The sequence below is a fragment of the Oncorhynchus tshawytscha genome, linkage group LG08 (genome assembly GCF_018296145.1).
Source record: "Oncorhynchus tshawytscha isolate Ot180627B linkage group LG08, Otsh_v2.0, whole genome shotgun sequence".
Classification (NCBI taxonomy): Eukaryota; Metazoa; Chordata; class Actinopteri; order Salmoniformes; family Salmonidae; genus Oncorhynchus; species Oncorhynchus tshawytscha.
Genome location: NC_056436.1, coordinates 42,130,269 through 42,150,751, shown reverse-complemented (window position 1 = coordinate 42,150,751; position 20,483 = coordinate 42,130,269). Strand labels below are relative to the sequence as shown.

Here is a 20,483-nt window from a genome sequence, read left to right as displayed (position 1 = left end):
TCAGAATTGTTGGTGGCCTTCCTAAACCAGGATTCAGACACGGCAAGGACATCAGGGTTGGCGGAGTGTGCTAAAGCAGTGAGTAAAACAAACTTAGAGAGGAGGCTTCTGATGTTGACATGCATGAAACCAAGATTTTTTCAATCACAGAAGTCAACAAATGAGGGTGCCTGGGGACGCGCAGGGCCTGGGTTTACCTCCACATCACCCGAGGAACAGAGGGGGAGTAGGATGAGGGTACGAGGGTACGGCCTATAACCCAACGCAACTACACCAATCAGAGAGAAGAGTGAAATACCATGAACTGTTACTGCTTCTACGGTGAGTGCTGAGTATATAGAAACTTGCCAGTGTAGAAAATGCACACTGGACATTTACAGTGTGTGTGTTTGTGCATGCATGAGTTGCAGTAGGTGGGTATTAGTGTGTGCACAATTCACAGTACACATATACACAATAATAATCTACAATATAGTCACAATAGTCCACAATCTGCGACAATTAGATGGACTAGGCACTTACACAGAAAACAATTTGACTGGTCAGTCAAATATACATGAAAGTTGCTTTGATGATGAGAACATGCTATTAGACTAAGGCTGCTTCCATGAACAACTTCCAGGATATAATCACTACCACTTGGTGAGGTAAGCATAGGGCTAACGTCTGCCATGTTATCATCTTATGTGACCAGCTACAATTTAACGTTCTGTCACGTGAAAGTAAATCATAGATTGTAATTGGCTGATACGCATTTTGAGCTTGAAAAACACCATTTAAAATGGTTGCTTATGTTCGCAAGAATGGCCTGTTTTTAACCTTTTAATTTATTATTTTCATTTTCAGTTTGTACTCAGACACTTGTATCTGTACCAAACGTTTGTTTGTGTTGCCATGAAACAAAGTACATTCTTCACTCAGTTTTTCATAACGTTGCAACTTCTGCATGCTTTTCATCCTGCTAAGCAAAATGCATACTATCAACGATGCATCACTTGTACCTATTTTTCTTCTCTGCATGTTCAATTCTAAAGTACATACGAATGCAGATACCATGTACAGTGCATTTGAAAAGTATTCAGACCCCTTTCCTTTTTCCACATTTTGTTACAGCCTTTTCCTAAAATGGATTAAATTAAACATTTTTCTCATCAATATACACACACAATACCCCATGTCAAAGAGAAGTTTAAAAAAATTTTTTTAGCAAATGTATTACAAATAAAAAAACATGAATACCTTATTTACATAAGTATTCAGACCCCTTGCTATGAGACTCGAAATTGTGCTCGGGTGCATCCTGTTTCCATTGATAATCCTTGAGATGTTTCTACAACTTGATTGGAGTCCACCTGTGGTAAATTAAATAGATTGGACATGATTTGAAAAGGAGCACAGTTGACAGTGCATGCCAGAGCAAAAACCAAGCCATGAGGTCAAAGGAATTGTCTGTAGTACTCCGAGGCAGGATTGTGTCGAGGCACAGATCTGGGGAAGGGTACCAAAAAGAATTCTGCAGCATTGAAGGTCCCCAAAAACACAGTGGCCTTCATCATTATTAAATGGAAGTAGTTTGGAACCACCAATACTCTTCCTAGAGCTGTCCGCCTGCCCAAACTAAGCAATCGGGGAGAAGGGTCATCGTCAGGGAGGTGACTAAGAATCCGATGGTCACTCTGACAGAGCTCCAGAGTTCCTCTGTGGAGATGGGAGAACCTTCCAGAAGGACAACCATCTCTGCAGCACTCCACCAATCAGGCCTTTATGGTAGACTGGCCCAACGGAAGCCACTCCTCAGTAAAAGGCACTTGACAGTCAGCTCAGCGTTTGCCAAAAAGGTACCTAAAGGACTCTCATACCATGAGAAACAAGATTCTCTGGTCTGATGAAACCAAGATTGAACTATTTGGCCTGAATGCCAAGCGTCACGACTGTAGGAAACCTGGCACCCTCCCTACGGTGAAGCATGGTGGTGGTAGCATCATGCTGTGGGGATGTTTTTCTGTGGCAGGGACTGGGAAACTAGTCAGGATCGATGAAAAGATGAACGGAGCAAAGCACAGAGATATGAAAACCTGCTCCAGAGAAATCAGGACGTCAGACTGGGGCAAAGCTTCAACTTCCAACAGGACAATGACCACAATCACACAGCCAAGACAACGCAAGAGTGGCTTGGGGACAAGTCTCTGAATGTCCTTGAGCGGCCCAGCCAGAGCCCGGACTTGAACCTCAAACATCTCTGAAGAGACCTGAAAATAGCTGTGCAGAGATGCTCCCCATCCAACCTGGCATGAGAGGATCTACAGAGAAGTATGGGAGAAACTCCCCAAATACAAGTGTGCCAAGCTTGTAGCATCATACACAAGAAGACTCGAGACTGTAACCACTGCCATAAGTTCTTTAAAAAAAGTACTGAGTAAAGGGTCTGAATACTTCTGTAAATGGGATATTTCATTTTATACATTTGCAACAATTCAAAAAAAATTTTTTTTGCTTTGTCATTATGGGGTATTGTGTGTTCAGTAGATTTATGAGGGAAAAACTATTTAATCCATTTCAGAGTAAGGCTGTAACGTAACAAAATATGGAAAGAGTCGAGGGGTCTGAATACTTGCCAAATGCTTTGTACAGTGCCTTAAAAAAGTATTCATACCCCTCGACTTATTCCACATTTTGTTGTGTTACTGCCTGAATTCAAAATTGATTCTTTTTTTTTTTATTCACCCAACTACACACAATACTCCATAATGACAGTGAAAACATGTTTTGGATATTTTTGTTAATAAAAAAAAATGAAATACAGAAATATACTTTGTAGAAACACCTTTGGAAGCGATTAAGTTAAGTTGAGTTAAGTCTTTCTGGGTAAGTCTCTAAGAGCTTTCCGCACCTGGATTGCGCAACTTATTTGCCCATTATTCCTTTCCAAATTCTTCAAGCTCTCTCAAATAGGTTGTTGATCATGGAAAACCAGTTGTTGATCATTGCTAGACAACCATTTTCAGGTCTTGCCATAAAAGTCAAAAGTGTAACTCGGCCACTCAGGAACATTCACTGTCTTCTTGGTAAGCAACTAAAGTGTAGATTTAGTTGGGAATTCATCTCTGTGTCTGGGGAAAGCAGACTGAACCAGGTTTTCCTCTAGGATTTTGCCTGTGCATAGCTCCATTCAGTTTTGTTGTCATCCTGAAAAACTCCCCAGTCTTTAAAAATGACAAGCATACCCATGACATGATGCAGCGAACACTATGCTTGAAAATAGGAGGAGAAGTACTCAGAAATTTGTGGATTTTTGGGATTTGCCACAAACATAACACTTTGTATTCAGGACAAATGTAAATTGCTTTGCAGTATTATTTTAGTGCCTTGTTGCAAACAGGACGCATGTCTTGAAATGTTTTATTATGTACACTTAGAAAAAAAGGGTTCTAAATGGGATCTTCGACTGTCCCAAACTTCTTCGGCTGTCCTCTGTGGAAAGGGTTATACATGGAACCAAAAATGATTCATTTTCATGTTAAAACACTATTGCTATCCATGCAACTTATGTGACTTGATAAGCGATAAAGAGGTTGAATAATTGACTCAAGACATTTCAGCTTTGAATTTTTAATGAATTTGCAAACATTTCAAAAAACACAATTCCACTTTGACATTAAGGGGTATTATGTTTAAGCCAATAACAAAAAAATATGTCTGTAACACAACAAAATGTGGAAAAGATCAAAAGGACACATGTATGGCATACTGCATAATGGAATAACAGACTGGTTAAATGATCTTCCATCTCCCCACTGCTACACCTATACCCTTTTCACAGTATCAGGAGAATCTTCTACGTCCCACCACTGACTGAGAGACTCATACTCCCCTTTCCACTGTCCCCACCTTGAAATTTCCAATAGGATGCCTGACGGGGCCCTGGAGAAAGAGTGAGCTGAGCCATGGCAATAGGATGGGGAGAAAGCCCTCAGCAGTCTTGGGTGAGAGAACTCTAAACCACTTATTCCTCATTCCGTGTTGTAGGCCTACTGACCTTAAAGCATTTTCCAAAAATCACAAAACTAGGACTCAATCCAAAACTTCTTGGTTTCCCTCAGGAACTTAGACAGTTTTACTTTAAAATATCTCCCACCTCACTGCTGTATGCGGAGTTGAGCAGTCTGACAAAGAGGCCTCTTCATCCTCCTCCCCCTCTGACTCCCCTTCCTCCTCCATTGGCACGGTAACCTCCTCCCTCTCACACTTCCCCCGTGCCAACAAACCCCCCCCACACAATTCACAGTAGACAGTTTTTGTTGAGATCTATATGTATTCATTCTTTACTTTATTATTTTCATTTTCAGCTTGTACTCTGACACTTATCTGTGTTTGTATTGTCATGAAACATCAAAGTACATTCTTCACTCAGTATTTCATAACCTTGGAATATCTAAATGCTTCTCATCCTGTTCAGTAAAACACTATCAACTATCACTATCAACAATACATAATTGTTTGTTTTGTATACCCTGCATGCTCAATTCTGAAGTGTATACGAATACAGACATGTAATTCAGCATCACTATGTCAAGGGAATATACTACTCCTAACAAATATCTACACACAGTCCATTTCAGGATGTTATGTATCCCTGGGAATATCAGAATTCATCTAAACATAAGTTTTGAAAACATAGCTAGTCCAAAAAAAAGTGGTCGCTTGGCACAACTGGGTTAAGTTGAGCCGCCTTGGGGTAAGTGGGTAGTGTTGTCCTGAGAGCAGCATGGTCCCCGGTGATTCAGTATTCGACATCCATCCGTGTCTGAGGATGTTGGGCGATGGCGTTTAAACCAACCACTAAGGGCAACAGTGAGCGCTGTTACCTTCAATTATGTTTTTGCTGGGGCTTTGTGAATGGAGATGGTGGATGGGCGTAAGCATCCGATTCCAAATGTTGCAAGTTCAAATCGAGCGACAGAAAGTCAAGATTTTTGTTTTAAGCCCATCCCAGACCGTAACTTTAAAAAAGTCAGAGTAAATGCCTAAACTTAACCTTAAAACACTTAATGTAACGTTTGCAAAAACTTCGAAATTTGACGTTTGAAACATGGATGGACATCTAATTCTGACGTGTGACAGAGCTAGTTGCTGTGAGTGGGTGACGGTGCTGGTAGGTCAAAGTTTAATTCATGAAATGGGGGTGTGATATGTTATACATCTTAAAATGTATGCCTTCATTCAGATATAGAGCTATCTGTTCAATATTACTTACCCTTCCATTTCTTTACCAGTTGTCTGGGACTAGAGGTTGTTTCGATGTGCCAATTCGTAGGCAAGTTCAGGGCCGGCGTTATGGAAAGAGGGAGGTGTTCAACTTCCAGGGTCCCGAGCTTGGAAATGACTATGGTGTTGAAAGCTGAGCTATATTCTAGGAACAGCATTCTCACAGTTATTTCCCCTGTTGTCCAGGTGGAAGAGGGCAGTGTCAAGTGCAATTGAGATTGCGTCATCTGTGGATCTATTGGGGCGTTATGCGAATTGGAGTGGGTTCAGGGTGTCTTGGATGATGTGTGTCCCCAGCTAGCATATTTGGTTTCTTGGATGTTGTAGGAACGTCCATTTTTGCTTTCCCAATGCTTCTTAAAACAAAGCCATAAGTTTCCTGGGGACATTCGTCTATTCAAGCAGACCCCATTTCAAAGGAAACAAGCACTCATTAAGATCAGGTCTGGCCAATTAGTGGGCACGGCCCACACACCTGAACACACTTAACAAGCTGGAGAATGGAGAGTTTTGTTGATGCTGCGAACGAAATGTATATAAGAACATGACTTTAAATTCAATATTGAGGAAACGTTACGCTTTAAGTACTGAAATTCCCACAGAAGAATGTTGTTTCTTAACGTTCTCCAAATGGTCTGAGAACATGACTTGAAATAGAACCATGAGGAAACCTGCAAAAAAACGTTATGCTGAAGTATTGAAATTCCCACAGAATATTGTTCTCGGAACAATGAGAACATTACTTTAAATAGAACCATGGAAATGTTATTCTGAAGTACTAAAATCCCCACCGACGAAACATATGGTTCTCAGAAGATTATGTGCTATCCGGCCATGACCACCCTTTCAAAGCACTTCATAATTACATATATAATTACACTATCACATGGTGATAACTATCTAGGCAGGTTACCTTGGAGTTCTTGGGAACAGGGACAATGGTGGTCAGCTTGAAACATGTTAGGATTACCAACTGGGACAAGGAGAGATTGGAAATGTCTGTGAAGACACTTGCCAGCTGGTCTGCGCATGCTCTGAAAACACTCCCTGGTATTCCGTCTGGCCTGGCACATCGGCCACGGGGAGTGAGATCACAGTCATCTGAAACAGGGGCTTTCATGCAGGACTTGTTTTCCTCGAAGCAAGCATAAAAGGCATTTAACTCATTTGGGAGTTATGCGTCACTGGGCATCTATGCACTTAATGAAGCCTGTGACTGATGTGGTAAACTCCTCAACATATCCCAGTCTATACTAGTAAAACAGTCTTGTAGCCTTGCGTCTGCTTTATCAGACCACTCCGGTATTGAGCGTGTCACTGGTACTTCCTGTTTGAGCTTTCGTTTGTAAACAGGAAGCAGGAAGATAGTCATGGTCTTATTTGCCGAAAGGAGGACGGGGGCGGAACTTGTATGTGTTCAGTGGGTAGAATAAAAGTTAGCCCCACCCCTGTGGCGCAGGAGACGTGTTTGTAGAAGTGAAGTAGAACGGTTATGTCTCCCTGCTTTAAATCTCCACCCACCAAAAACACTGCCTCTGGGTGTGCGTTTTCATGTTTATGGTCCCATACAGTTTGGCACTCAACAAAGTGTTGTTGGCTTGTGGAGGGATGTAGACAGCCGTGATAATTATGGAGAAGAACTTTCTTGGTAGATAAAAAGGTCTGCAGCTTACCATGGGGTATTCTATATCAGGTGAACAAAAGCTCAAGATTTCCTTCACACTTGAAGCAGAGCACCAGTTGTTGTTTATGAAGAGGCACACACCTCCTCCTTTGGACTTGCCTGAGGCTGCTATCGTCCGATCGTGCCGCTGCATGGAGAAACCACTGAGTTCTATCGCCATAGATTGAGCCAGCCAAGTTTCTGCAAGTCATATAATATTGCAGTTTTTCCAAGTCTCTCCAATAGGTGACTCTCGAACGAAGCTCATCCATCTTATTCTCGAGTGACTGGACCTTTTCCAATAAAACGTAGGGGAGTGCTGGTCGATTTTCTCCACGTCTCGGTCTCACAAGGATGCCAGACCGTCTACAGCATCTACGCCTGTAGTGTTTTGGTAGCCCATAAAACAAAGGACCAGTGTCCGGTGTGAAGGGAACAGCTGAGTTGGAGTTGAAGTCGAAATCAAGGTTAGTAACTATTGATCTGATGTCCAAAAACACTTGGCAGTCATGTGTAATAATAGTATTTCTGTACAAAAAAAGTAAAAGATAAACATGAAAAAAAGTTGGGTGGGAACTCATAAAATTTCGGCCTTCTCCGTCGGCACCAGGCTTTTATAGTCCAGATGGCCTGACTGGTCCAACGTTAAGCCATATTCAGAATAGGGTGTTATTTCCGACATGCCCCAAGTTGTTCTGTCTAGCGGCTAGTCTATCTTATGGCCTGGCCTAGCTGAAGTGTGAGCGATGGGACAGGTTTTTCCTCTGTTACTGGGTGTCGGCAACGTCAGCGGCTGAGCTCTCCGTGTTATCGTGTGTCTCTCTGCTGACTGCAGCAATGACTCAGAGGGACCCCGCCGCGCTACGTCGTGATTTAGCACGGGATGTAAATCTGACAGGAAAGATTTATCGGAGACAAAAGCGCGTCTTAATGTTTACACCCGCTGCGCCAAGATTAATTACACCCAAAGAAGAAGTACACATCCAGGGAAAATGTAGGGTTGAAAAAAAAAAAAAAAAAAAGGGTTGTACATCCATGTTAATGCGGAAACTAGGGCCTTTTCTAATTTGGGCAAAAGTCTGTCCTCTGCCCTCTCTCCTCCTTTACCTGGAAACCAATAAGTGGTGGAGGAGTGTTAATTTGTTTTTATAATTGTATACATTTATTTGGGGATTCCGGCCTGTAAACTCCATTTGCCTGATGACGCGCAATTGGAGGAGTCATTTCATAAGCATATTGTCATTCACATTCCCTCGCCGCCCCTTCTCGATTACCTTTGACCTCTTTCAAAAGGATGCCAGAGAGGACGGAGGAGTTGAGCAAATCCAATTGAGAAAAGGCCCATCTCCACTTGATGTGACACGGTGTTAATTGTGGAGAAGCTGATTAGCACCGCACTGCCCTTTTCGCCATGGCAACCCACTTTATCCTAGCCAAGCCAAAATCCCCCCTGGATATGTCACTGGAGCCTCAGATGTCATGGAAGATGTACTATAACTATCTCATGATTCACCTGAATGTGGGATGCTAAATCTTAGTGAGAAATATTGGAGTAAATATTACTTGAGTGAAATTGGTAACACAACAAATGCGTAGGTGTGATTGTCAAATAAACAAAGAACATTCGTGGTGATCTTCATATTCCATTGGAATCTACTGTTGGACTGCTGTGGAGGGCTGTTCTCCTATATACTGTAGATGGTGTGAAATGTGTGTGAATGAGAGAGGGGCAGAGTGCATGGAGACAGGTGTATTAAATTGGATCAGCTCTCTCGCACGCACTGAGATCAGCCATTCAGTTACTGTGTAGACAAGCAGTAAGTATAAAGGTCACTCGGCTGGCATCTAGACAAGGTTGAAATGAGCAGAGCAGCAAAAAAAAAAAAATGGGGAGGGGGTGAGGTGATTGCGGAGTTGCATTGGGCTGGTCTCATCTGAAGTAACTGAGCTTGATTAAAGTGTCGCTCCTGTGAGGGACAAAGCCCTCCACCCACCTGTTCGGGTTAACTATCGGGTTAGCTCACTAGTTAGCACACAGTCGGCTAATCCTTTCTACAGCTACCCCAATCAGTCAACCCCTGGAACAATAAGCATTTGTGAGCAGGCCCAACCCATGACGACATTGGATCATCATGGAAAACTGATCAACATAAGGGCATTTCTTTTTTTATTTTTAAAGTCTGTGTTAGCTGTTTGTCTTTGTAAATCGCTGTTGTTCCATCAACTGCTAACAGTAAAATGTGATTGTTTGATCGGTTAGCATTACCATCACATATAGGTGTCATTCAGAAGTGATGCATAAATACATTGATCTTATCTGAAAATATAAAATGGTATATTATTTACTAACAATCACAAAAAAGTGGTACTTTTTTTGGATGGCCAAAACAAAGCATGATATTAATAAAGGAAGTAGGTTACATCTAAATGATACTTTTGGTCATGTAGTGTATGTGGACACCTGCTCGAACATCTCATTCCAAAATCATGGGTATTAATATGGAGTTGTCCTTTTTTCAACTCTTCTGGGATGGCTTTCCACTAGGATGTTGGAATATTACTGCGGGGACTTGCTTGCTTCCATTCAGCCACAAGAGCATTTGTGAGGTCGGCATTGACGTTGGGCGATTAGGCCTGGCTTGCAGTCGGCGTTCCAATTAATCACAAAGGTGTTCGATGGGTTTGAGGTCAGGGCTCTGTGCAGACCAGTTCTTCCACACCGATCTTGTCAAACCATGCTGAAACAGGAAAGGGCCTTCTTCAAACTGTCGCCACAAAGTTGGAAGAATGTCATTGTATGCTGTAGCATTAAGATTTCCCTTCACTGGAACTAAGAGGCCTAGCCTGAACCATGAAAAACAGCCCCAGGCCATTATTCCTCCTACACCAAACTTTACAGTTGGCACTATGCATTGGGGCAGGTAGTGTTCTCCTGGCATCTGCCAAACACAGATTAGTCCATCAGACTGCCAGATGGTGAAGCGTGATTCATCACTCCAGAGAATGCGTTTCTACTGCTCCAGTCTTAAGATCATTGTGCACAATGTTGGCTGGAGTGGTGTAAAGCTAGCCGCCATTGTGTACGGTGATCTTAAACTTGTGTGCGTGCGGCTGCTCAGCTATAGAAACTCATTTCATGAAGTTCCCGACAAACAGTTCTTGTTCCACCGATGACAGAAACGAGCTACGCACTTCAGTACTCGGCCGTCCTGTTTTGTGAGCTTGTGTGGCCTTCCACTTTGCTGCTGAGCCATTGTTGCTTCCAGAAATATTTCCACTTCACAATAACAGCACTTACAGTTGACCAGGGCAGCTCCAGCTGGGCAGAAATTTGACTAACTGACTTGTTGGAAAGGTGGCATCCTATGACGGTGCCACATTGATAGTCACTAAGCTCTTCAGTAAGGCCATTCTACTGCCATTGTTTGTCTATGGAGATTGCATGGCTGTGTGTTCGATTTTATATACCTGTCAGCAACAGGTGTCACTGAAATAGACAAATCCACTAATTTGAAGGGGTGGCCACATACTTTTGTACATAGTGTTTCATACATGATACAAAAGTTACGTTACAGGCCAACATGATTCTGCGTGAATGAAACTCATAGCTTTGACCGTTTTCTCATTAACAATTGAAACACAGACCTACATCCACACTCACTCCAGCTGCTAGATTGTGTCACAAGGCCCACGTTCCCAGAGAACTAGAGGGCTTCATTCATCAAACTGGACTTGAAACCCACAACAACTGTGTACTCAACAACTGTGAAACAACTCTCTCTCACAGCTAAAAAAAACAAAACAGCTGCACTGTTGATGAATGCCCCACATTCATTCCACAGAAACCGGGATCATCTGTCACTCCTGACGCAACCCTTCCCCTCTACCCCCTTCCCTCTCTGATTGTACTCCCAGCTGGTCCCGACAACTGCTTCTTTGATGCATCTTACCAGCAACCAACCCCCACCCCCCTTTCTGCAAGAAACATAAGTCACTTCAACAAGCCCCGCCATGAGACAACTCCCCACTGCCCTATTAAAGAGCTCCATCTCCATCCTTTTCTACAGAGATTGCTTCTAGCTCTAATCCTTTAAATTTGGCCCGTATGCATACTTACTTCCCATTGTCCATTTGTCCAAATGAGTCTAATTGAGTGGCCTTTAAAAAAAAAAGTTTAGTCTAATGAAGGTTAAAAGGAACACTGCACTGTTTTAATTGACTTTACAATAGTACAAGGCTGCTGCCAGCATGATAAGCAGTGGGCCCTGATAACCTGCTAGCACATAGTAATGACTAATCAAAAGCCTCATGGGGACATACACCAACTCTAATATGTCAATGGGCTGTACTTGCAATGTTTAATCAAGCATCATGACCTCCAAAGGCTTACGGCACATTTAGTCTGAACGCCCATCTCAATCAGTAGCAAGTGGGTTGCTATGCTTTTAGTCAGTGGTCAGGGTGGTATCACTGATTTCTGTACTGATGATGATTAATTCATGGCACAGAAAATACAACTCAGTAAAATATATGTATGATTGGAATTGCCGTTGTGTTGGGACTTGATAACTATCGAAAGTCTGAACGAATTAGGGTTATGAGAAGATGAGTATCCATTTTTTGATGTTATATTCTGTCATGAAACACAATCAGAAGAAAAGCCATTAAACCCGAGTCGCACCACACAGTAGAGGCAGTTAAAATGTAAAAACTACCCCGGTCGGAAAGGATTTTTGATCGATTGATTTGACCTTCAAAATGCCACCTATGGAACTTCCTGTAAATGGACCCTTTCCAAATGTCAACACTTCCATTTCCAGACTTCTTGCTTCAAGAGATTATACTTTTGTATGTCATTTGTGTTCCTGTGTGCTAAACGTACCTCGAAATGCTGGCCCAGAATTCCAGGATGACATCGGCAGAGCAGAAAGAAGGCAGACGGCCAGGTAGAGCAATCAAAAGGCCATTTGTAAATGCGGTACTTTATTGCACACATGACATCTTCCATTTTTGGTGTGAGCAACATAACTGCCAATACATGTTTTATATCCTACTTAGATTCACATTACAGTCCTCAAAAAAAGGTAACAAAACAAACTACTTCACAAAATCGTACAACTCCACAAAACAAAATCTCAGATTTAGTGCACCCTTATTTGTCCAAGGAACGTCTACGGTAGATCACTGAATTTTTTTTTATTTTAATTTTTTTATTCTTAGTTTTCAATGCACAGTGGTGACAAACAAAACAGAGGAAGAAAAACCTCCAGTGGGGCTGTCATTACAATTCTTGGTAGCATTGCCCTTTAATCCCAAATGCTACATCGAGACCACGTTAATTGGTTGAAAAGAGAAAAAAAAAAAAAAAGATACTTGACAATACAGGCAAAAGGTAGTACTTAGATACCAGGTCTAACACAGGGCATTACAATTCAGACCACATATGACTACTTCCCTTCACAGCTATTATATGAATATTGTAGTCCAATTACGACATAACAGAGAAAGGGAAGGGTTAGAACGATGTAGGCCTTTACTTCGTACAAACTAATCTAGAGTTGCAGCCATTAAAACATGATTTAAATGGGGGAGAATTATATTTAAAAAAACAAAATCGATAGTCAAATATTCTAGTTAAATAGCACACAAAAACCAGCAATCTACAGTGTGCAGGAATTTCGTTTTTTAGTGCTCAACAAAAAGGCATTGGGCTAGAGAGATAGTAGTAATTGGTACTTCAAAGTAGAAGTACATACATACATACATACATACATACATACATACATACATACATAGGCACTTATTTCCAGGTGCAATCTGCCGGGCAGTGTTTGCAATGTATTGTGCACCAGACAAATAACATGCCACTTGCCAAATTCTTTTCAGCCGCTCAACTCCGGAAACAAGCCAATACAACAGAAAAATAAAAGCATCACTTACACTTCAGACAGCATCAAGATACCCACAGCTAAAAGATGGATTCCAGTTATGGCAATTGTTTTGTGGCACAGAGTAAGGTCCTAAGACCCAACAATAACTACTTAAACATTGCTCCTAATAGAAATATGTCACATTTTTTGATTGACACTCTTTACTCGCCTGTTTGGTATGCCGAAATGATGGAATTAGGTGGTTAATGCCGAAGTTGTTTGTGCAGAAATACTTTGAAATCTTGGAAGCAACAGAGTGGGTTAAAGTATAGTCATCAAAAGAGATTAATAAAGTTCATCTTGGCTCGTGTGTCAGTCTGAACATCTAAAATTAGTGAAGAGCACAAAAACAAGAGGAAAGAACTGCAGGAGAACACCCAGACAGAAATGAGACAGTACCGTGCGTAGTCGGATTTCAAAGCGACAAATAAAAGCTAACACATCTATTCCTGAAGAATTCATCAAAGTGTTTGCATTGTCAACACCTAAGATTACACTTTTGGGAAAAGGCAGAATACTTTGTATCAGCATTACGGGTACTTCCTTCTAGTATTACGTCATGTCTGATCTAGTCTATGAATCTACAATTCACACTGGTAATACCCAACAATGGTCAAAAGGCACAATGACCCCAATAAAGCAAACAAATGAGTTTACCCTATGGAGAATGGCTGGTGCCGAGTGAACAGCCCTATGCAAGCATTACAATCAATAGAATAATTATAGTATAGAAACCCTGTTATTTTTATATTAATGCATAGCCTTTTCAAGGATTGTATAGTGACTCTATGCATCAGATGACAGTCCAATTAAACAGTCGCATGCAGGAACAGTTCAGTTTGAATGGGTCGTAGTAACACGTTTTAAGTTTTATGAATATGTGCATTCGTATCTCCTGCTCTACAGTGGGTATATATAAATATATACACACAGTAACAGTCAAAAGTCTGAAAACCCCTACTCATTAAAGGGTTTCTTTATTTTTACTATTTTCTACATTGTAGAATAGTGAAGATACCAAGTGTCTGTGTTAAATAAATATATATTTTACATTTGAGATTCTTCAAAGTAGCCACCCTTTGCCTTGACTGCTTTGCACACATGGCATTCTCTCAACCAGCTTCAACTGGAATGCTTTTCCAACTGTCTTGCAGGAGTTCTCACATATACTGAGCACTTGCTGGCTCCTCTTTCTTCACTCTGTGGTCCAACTCACCCCAAACCATCTCAATTGGGTTGAGGTCAGGTGATTGTGGAGGCCAGATCTGATGCAGCACTCCATCACGCTCCTTGGCCAAATAGCCCTTACACAGCCTGGAGGTGTGTTGGGTCATTGTCCTGTTGGAAAACAAATGACAGTGGGACTAAGCACAAACCAGATGGGATGCCGTATAGCTGTAGAATGCTGTGGTAGCCATGCTGGTTAAGTGTGCCTTGAATTCTAAATGTGTCACCAGCAAAGCACCATCACACCTCCTCCATGCTTCATGATGGGAACCACACATGCAGAGGTCATCCGTTCACCTACTCAGCATCACAAAGACATGGCGTTTGGAACCAAAAATCTCAAATTTGGACTCAGACAGATTCACTGGTCTAATGTCCATTGCTCATGTTTCTTGGCCCTTCTTATTGGTGTCATTTTGTAGTGGTTTCTTTGCAGCAATTCGACTGAAGGCCTGATTCACGCAGTCCCCTCTGAACAGTTGATGTTGAGATGTGTCTGTTACTTGAGCTCTGTAGAATTTATTTGGGCTGCAATTTCTGAGGCTGGTTACTCCTCCGCAGCAGAGGCAACCCAGACTTAATTTCCTGTGGCGGTCCTCATGAGAGCCGGTTTCATCATAGTGCTTGGTTTTTGCGACTGCATTTGAAGAAACTGTCTTATTTTCCAGATGGACTGACCTTCATGAATGTTTCTCTTGGCTTATTTGAGCTGTTCTTGCAATATGGCCCAAATAGGGCTCTCTTCTGTATCCCATCCTTACCTTGTAACAATGCATTTGAGCCAATCAGTTAAGGACATTTAAAAATTAATTTAAGGCACACCTGTTAATTTAAACAAATTCCAGGTGACTACCTCATGAAGCTGTCAAGGAAAAGGGTGGCTACTTTGAAGAATAAAAATATTGATTTGTTTGACTTTTTTGGTTACTACATTATTCCATGTGTTATTTCGTAGTTATTGTCGCCACCATTATTCTACAACGTAGAAATTAGTATACATAAAAAATAAATTAAAAAAAAATCACTGGCAGGAGTAGCTGCGTCCAAACTTGACTGGTGCTGTATAGCTCCACCGCCGATGTAGGGTGATCATTTTACAGACCACATTGGTAGTGAATCAGATGAGTGACTCCTTGACAAGGCATAGTACTGTATGATGAGCTGCCTACTAGGTTGGAGTTGTACCTTTGTTTCGGACCCTAGTGTTTCACCTGCAGCCGGCCCTTCCAGTTACACCTACAGGAGGCAGCTCCCGGGGTTCTCCAACACTACGCGTAACCACAAGAGTCGCGATAAACAGAAAGGACAGACGAGACAGAGCAGCAGTGTTGGAATTGTGAGCATGAAGAGTATAGCAGGTGCACAGGTTCCAGTTAGACAGTGTTTTTTGATGAGTATTCGCCTTGTGTATGTGCGTGCAGATATGAATGCTGCCGTGTACAAATATGCATGTGTGCACGTGTTGTGGCCAGACACCAGTTTTAATTGTGTTAGTCCGTGAACCAGACCAAGGTAGTACATTCATAAAACTGGTTAAAAACACAAGACAACAAAAAAAAAAAATCAGCAAGTTAGTAAAATTCTTACTAAGAATGTTTTATTAAAATAAATGCCAAGGGGTTAATAAGAAAAATAACAGCATACACCATCAAAACTAAATGCAAGCATGTAAAAATACTTATGACAAGAACGAATAAAGTCGCTAATGAGTTAAACAAGCTAGGATTTGGCAAGAAAACCAAATTTAACTCTAGTAAAGTCAACACTCCCCACTAGAGACAGATTTCAAGATGGGGGGGAGTTAAAAAACAAGTTGCAGTGGGCATCAAAAGAAAAAGTCAGAAAAAAGATTGTATAATATACATATAAAATGAGATTAGAAAAATACATTATAAACCTGTAACAATGGCTGTAAATTACATTATCATACATGTAGTAGACAGGCCAGAGTGAATACGGTACAGTTCACCATACACATGGACTAAACCAACCTTACACGATGACACAGCGTAACATTGCAGAGGGAATATGTCTTAATACTGTCAAAATGCTGAATTGTCATCTCTTGTTCCACTTTAATATTGCATTTTTTTTTTTAAATAGAAGAATTCATAACACTGAAAACAAATGCATTAACATGTTGTGTGACAGCATGTATGAGAAAAATAAAGTGTCAGACTGCCAGGGAAGGTGAAATATTTAATAATCCATAATGTCGATTTTATATACTTTATTTTCTTTGTAATTAGATATACCCCATTTAGTTTGAGTAACTGAAAACTGCTTAGTTGTGAAGTCAAATGTGTTACCTCTTTATGGCTAAGGCCCCTTTTCTAGTCTGTATACGGCATGTTGATCACTTCCAGAATTGGCACGTACGCACGTTGTGGCGGGAACATTTGACTAAGACCTAGTAAAAAATAAACTTCACCCAGCTCAAGCCCCATCATCAGTGCCTCCCCTTCCAATAGAAAACACCTCTGGACTACTATCTGGAAAAAGCATCTTGAGGCTTGAAGTCATGACTTGGCTTCATTACCGAACTGTAGTGGGAAAGCATTAGCATGTTTAAAAAAAAAACAAATTGGTATACACGCAAATGCCTCTTCTCCTGTTACACACTCATTTTATATGTCCCTCATTTATTTCGCATTAATAAGATGTCCTGGCAGACTTCTGCATTGCTATTGGCAGTTTGTTCTTGGTAGAATAATCACAGTAACCAGAAATCAATGCAACAATAGCGATAACCTAATTCAAAACGAAGAGAAATAAGAAATACAACTTGTTCGGATGGCAGAGGGAAAAAAATCATCATAAAACAAAAACCTTAACTTATACTTGGGAAGACGAACCATGGCACATATTTTAGCTGGTCATACGACTGCTATTCTTTTTGCATAGAATAACTTCAGTAGCTCAGCAATAACGACAGGAGCTACCCTGCGCAACTCCTAAGAGCTTATCACAGAAGCCGTTCCTCTCTGCACATTCCTCGTTGGTGCTGGATATTATCGAACAGAATGTTAACACTCGGAAAAAGAAACGACCGTCGATAAGGCACTTTTTCTATCTTCTCTGAATGTCTCTCCCTCGCTTCGTAACCCTTACATCCTTGCAACGCTTGTAGGTATGACTATTTTGGTCTTTATTTTCCTAGCCAATAATATCCAAAGTAACAGCATCTTCATCGCCACCTTTTTTCCTCTACACTATTTTTTGTTGCATTTTTTATATTTTGTAACTGCAAGTGAAGTATAAAAAGCTAAAATCGCCAAAAATATATTTCTCTTCTCCAGCACCCTGTAAAAGTATCCAATTGTGTTCTCTATCTTTAATATGCAATGACAGGTATCTACATATATAACAGGTATGTAAATAAAGCAATCTGAACAGGCAGGCATGGCTTTCACATCCTATTTTTTTTTTCTTCTCTTGAGAAAGAATGAGAAACTGTCATGGGCTAAGGATCTGGACCATACCTTTATGGAGACACATTGTGGATGTGCTAATTGGGGGACTTCAAAATGGTATGGCGAGAGTTAGAAATAAATACACCCCCCCTCCCCAAATCAAATAGATTCTTATTTGCATGAGAGCAAGTATCATGACCCCATAAAGAATTGATTGGTATCAAATTTGAAAGAGATTAAAGAAAACTACAAAATATTCTAGCAAAGAGAATTGGCCAAATCCTGACACACAATATGAAAATGGATTTTTCGGCAGGGGTGTAAATATAACCAAAAATAAAAGGCAAAAATCAAACAAAGAAAACAAAATGTATATTTACAAAACGTCACTATAAAGGACCCCCCAGAAAGCCCCCTTTAGTGTCAATCGGCTTTTTCTCATGGGAAACTAGAGCTTTGTGTGATAAACAACCTTGATCTTTTTGATTGGCTGTCAACTCGCACTTAAACATGCACGAAATCATATCCTTTCAAGCTCTAAAATTACAGCACGCTCTCTGCAGTTAGATACATATTTATATAGATATAATTCAACTGGAACCCCTTTGGCTAATTACACAAACACACTTAATACTTTTTTTTGTCTGTTAGATCACAGCTCGTATAATTCAATGGGATTCTCCAAATGCATCAGGCACTGTACATACACTTGGAAGTGTGGAGGAGCATAGTTAAGGTCAGTAGCTAGTCAACTATATATCCATTGCTCCACTGTGCCCTAACCCTCAACACATCCTACTTTCATTATAGTACTAAAAGACCTCTCCCTCATCCCAATTCGTCCCCAGTGCCCCTCCTAGCTTCCTCTAACTGCCCATGATAGGCCTGCCACCACAAAAGCTGCATTTTGAGTTCTTACAACCTGCTTCGTCTGGAGAGAAAACGAGAAAACAAAATCAAGTAAAAACCAAATAAACAAAATTATAATAAGCTCAATTCGCAATCAATTTAGCCATGCTTTTAACAGACAGCTGTTCAGGGCACACCCAGAATGTGTCAGCATACCATTAAGTCTCAGAGTTTCAAAATACAGGACTACATGAACAAGTTGGAGTGTAGCTTCTTTCCTTTCATTTCTTTCATTGCCAGCAAGTAGGTGTGGAATGGGTTGGTGGGGTTAAGGGAATGAGGGACTTGGCATTGCATGTTGGATGGAGAATGAGGCCATGTTTTGGAGAGACCGCCTGGGTTCAGTTCCCATTTAGCGTCGTTTAGTGAATACTAGTGAGATCACCGAATCAGAGCAGGTATGGGTGGGGTTGTGGACACGGAGGGTGGGATCTTTATTGCTATATAAATTCAGTGCAGATTCATTAGTAACAATACATACACATCCACCCAGTTTGTGATTCATGAAGAAAAAGAAATGGGAATTCAACTCAATGAACAGAAAGAAATAAAAACCAACTGTTGGGTTTGTATGATAGATAGTGTTAAAAACCAAATGGTTTTTATCAAAAACATGTTAGGGTAACTGTACGGACAGGAGCCCCTCTCACTGCATCCGAGAAGCTAGCAAAAGGCAATTACCAGTTAACTGATCAGCAGGCAGGCTTGGGGCGGCTCGTCATTGGGTGAAGAGTTCAGAGGTCAGAAGGTCATGTGTTAGTTGCCGGTGGCGGCTAGGTGGTTAGAAACAAAAAACAAAAAGAAAAAAAAAAGATAGAAAGGATATTAGTGTCAGCAAGAAGAGACTAATGACATCATTTTAACAATAAAATGAATGCAATCTTTTATTCCCCTAATTTCCCGCCAAGAAACAAACCCAGCTAATCTTGTTATAATCATGACGTTGTTACATCATGATCACAACTACTAAGCCCCCAACCTAAATCAAAACGCAACATTGCCCCCAGTCCCCACACACAGAAGCAAAGAAAACATACACGTACAAAGTAAACAAATAAAATAAGTGTTTTAGTTTTCGCGGTTGGAATGCAAGTTAAACAGTGTGATTAGTGGTAAGACTTAACACTAGTTTATGTAATGAATCGATGAATCACCATTTCCGATCCCTTGTCTTTATTTATATACAGTAGCCATAAACACATTTGTTAAATAAAACAAATATAAAATTACAGTACCTCGTGTACAACTGAAATTTATTTTTTTAATTTTATTTCAATACTTAAAATACACCGGAGAAAGAATGTAAACTAGCTTAGATTAAGTAGGTCAGTTTTACATAAACAAGACAAATCAAGACAATTCAAGAGGGGGAAAAAAAATGGTGCATGGTAGCAACGAGGCTACTTGTAGTGTTGTCTACTTTTCCCAGTTACCGTTTAGTCACTTTCCACTGTTCCTCAAGTAGAACATAAATGGTTATGTATGGAACAAGTCTGACCTATTTTAGGATCTAATCTCAGAGGAATGTTAAGAAAATGTAGCTTGAACACTGCGTGTACTACCTGTTCTGTCACCAAGGGTCACAGTTCATGTAAACCAAAGCAATCAAGATCGCTTTTGCCTGAGCATTGAAAGAGTTCTCACAGTACTCAATAGAACTATGTAAACAATGTGCATACCACAGTCAACCATTTAGGTGGTGTGTGTGTAGGTGTGTAAGAAAGGAATGTGGTGAAAAATAAAAAATCAACTCAAATTTACAGCAATGCAATCAACAGTCAAAGTTAAGTATCTTAGAGACTAAACTAACCTCTGTCTGCGGTCACAATCCTTTGGTAAGGACGGACCCGCGAGTCATGCCGTCTCACTTTAGTAGCCATTGCACCTAGATTGCAACAAGTCCACAAGGTTAGAAACCATTCACTTCAGGAAGGGAAAACAAGTCTTACAGTAACACATACATAAAATACACAGACATGTATAAAAAAATACATTTGCTTTAACTTGATATCTATAAAAGTACAACTTAGGTAATACAATTCCATAGCACACAGTGTTAGAGGATTCTTTGAAACC

General features: G+C 40.7%; 1 protein-coding gene across 5 annotated transcripts in view; it reads right to left on the bottom strand.

The window, feature by feature from the left end:
* Positions 1–15,660: 15,660 nt before the first annotated feature.
* qkia (QKI, KH domain containing, RNA binding a) overlaps positions 15,661–20,483 on the bottom strand; it is an 81,784-nt gene continuing 76,961 nt past the window's right edge. For 4 of the 5 annotated variants that reach the window (XM_024429735.2, XM_024429737.2, XM_024429733.2 and 1 more), the window contains exons 7-8: positions 20,218–20,292; positions 15,661–19,180 (exon numbers count right to left, since the gene is read on the bottom strand). In XM_024429735.2, coding sequence (XP_024285503.1) covers positions 19,164–19,180; positions 20,218–20,292 — 92 coding nt within the window. In that variant the 3' untranslated portion in view covers positions 15,661–19,163. Of the gene's footprint in view, positions 19,181–19,643; positions 20,293–20,483 lie in introns of those variants that run through there. The other variant, XM_042325553.1, reaches the window with a different exon arrangement.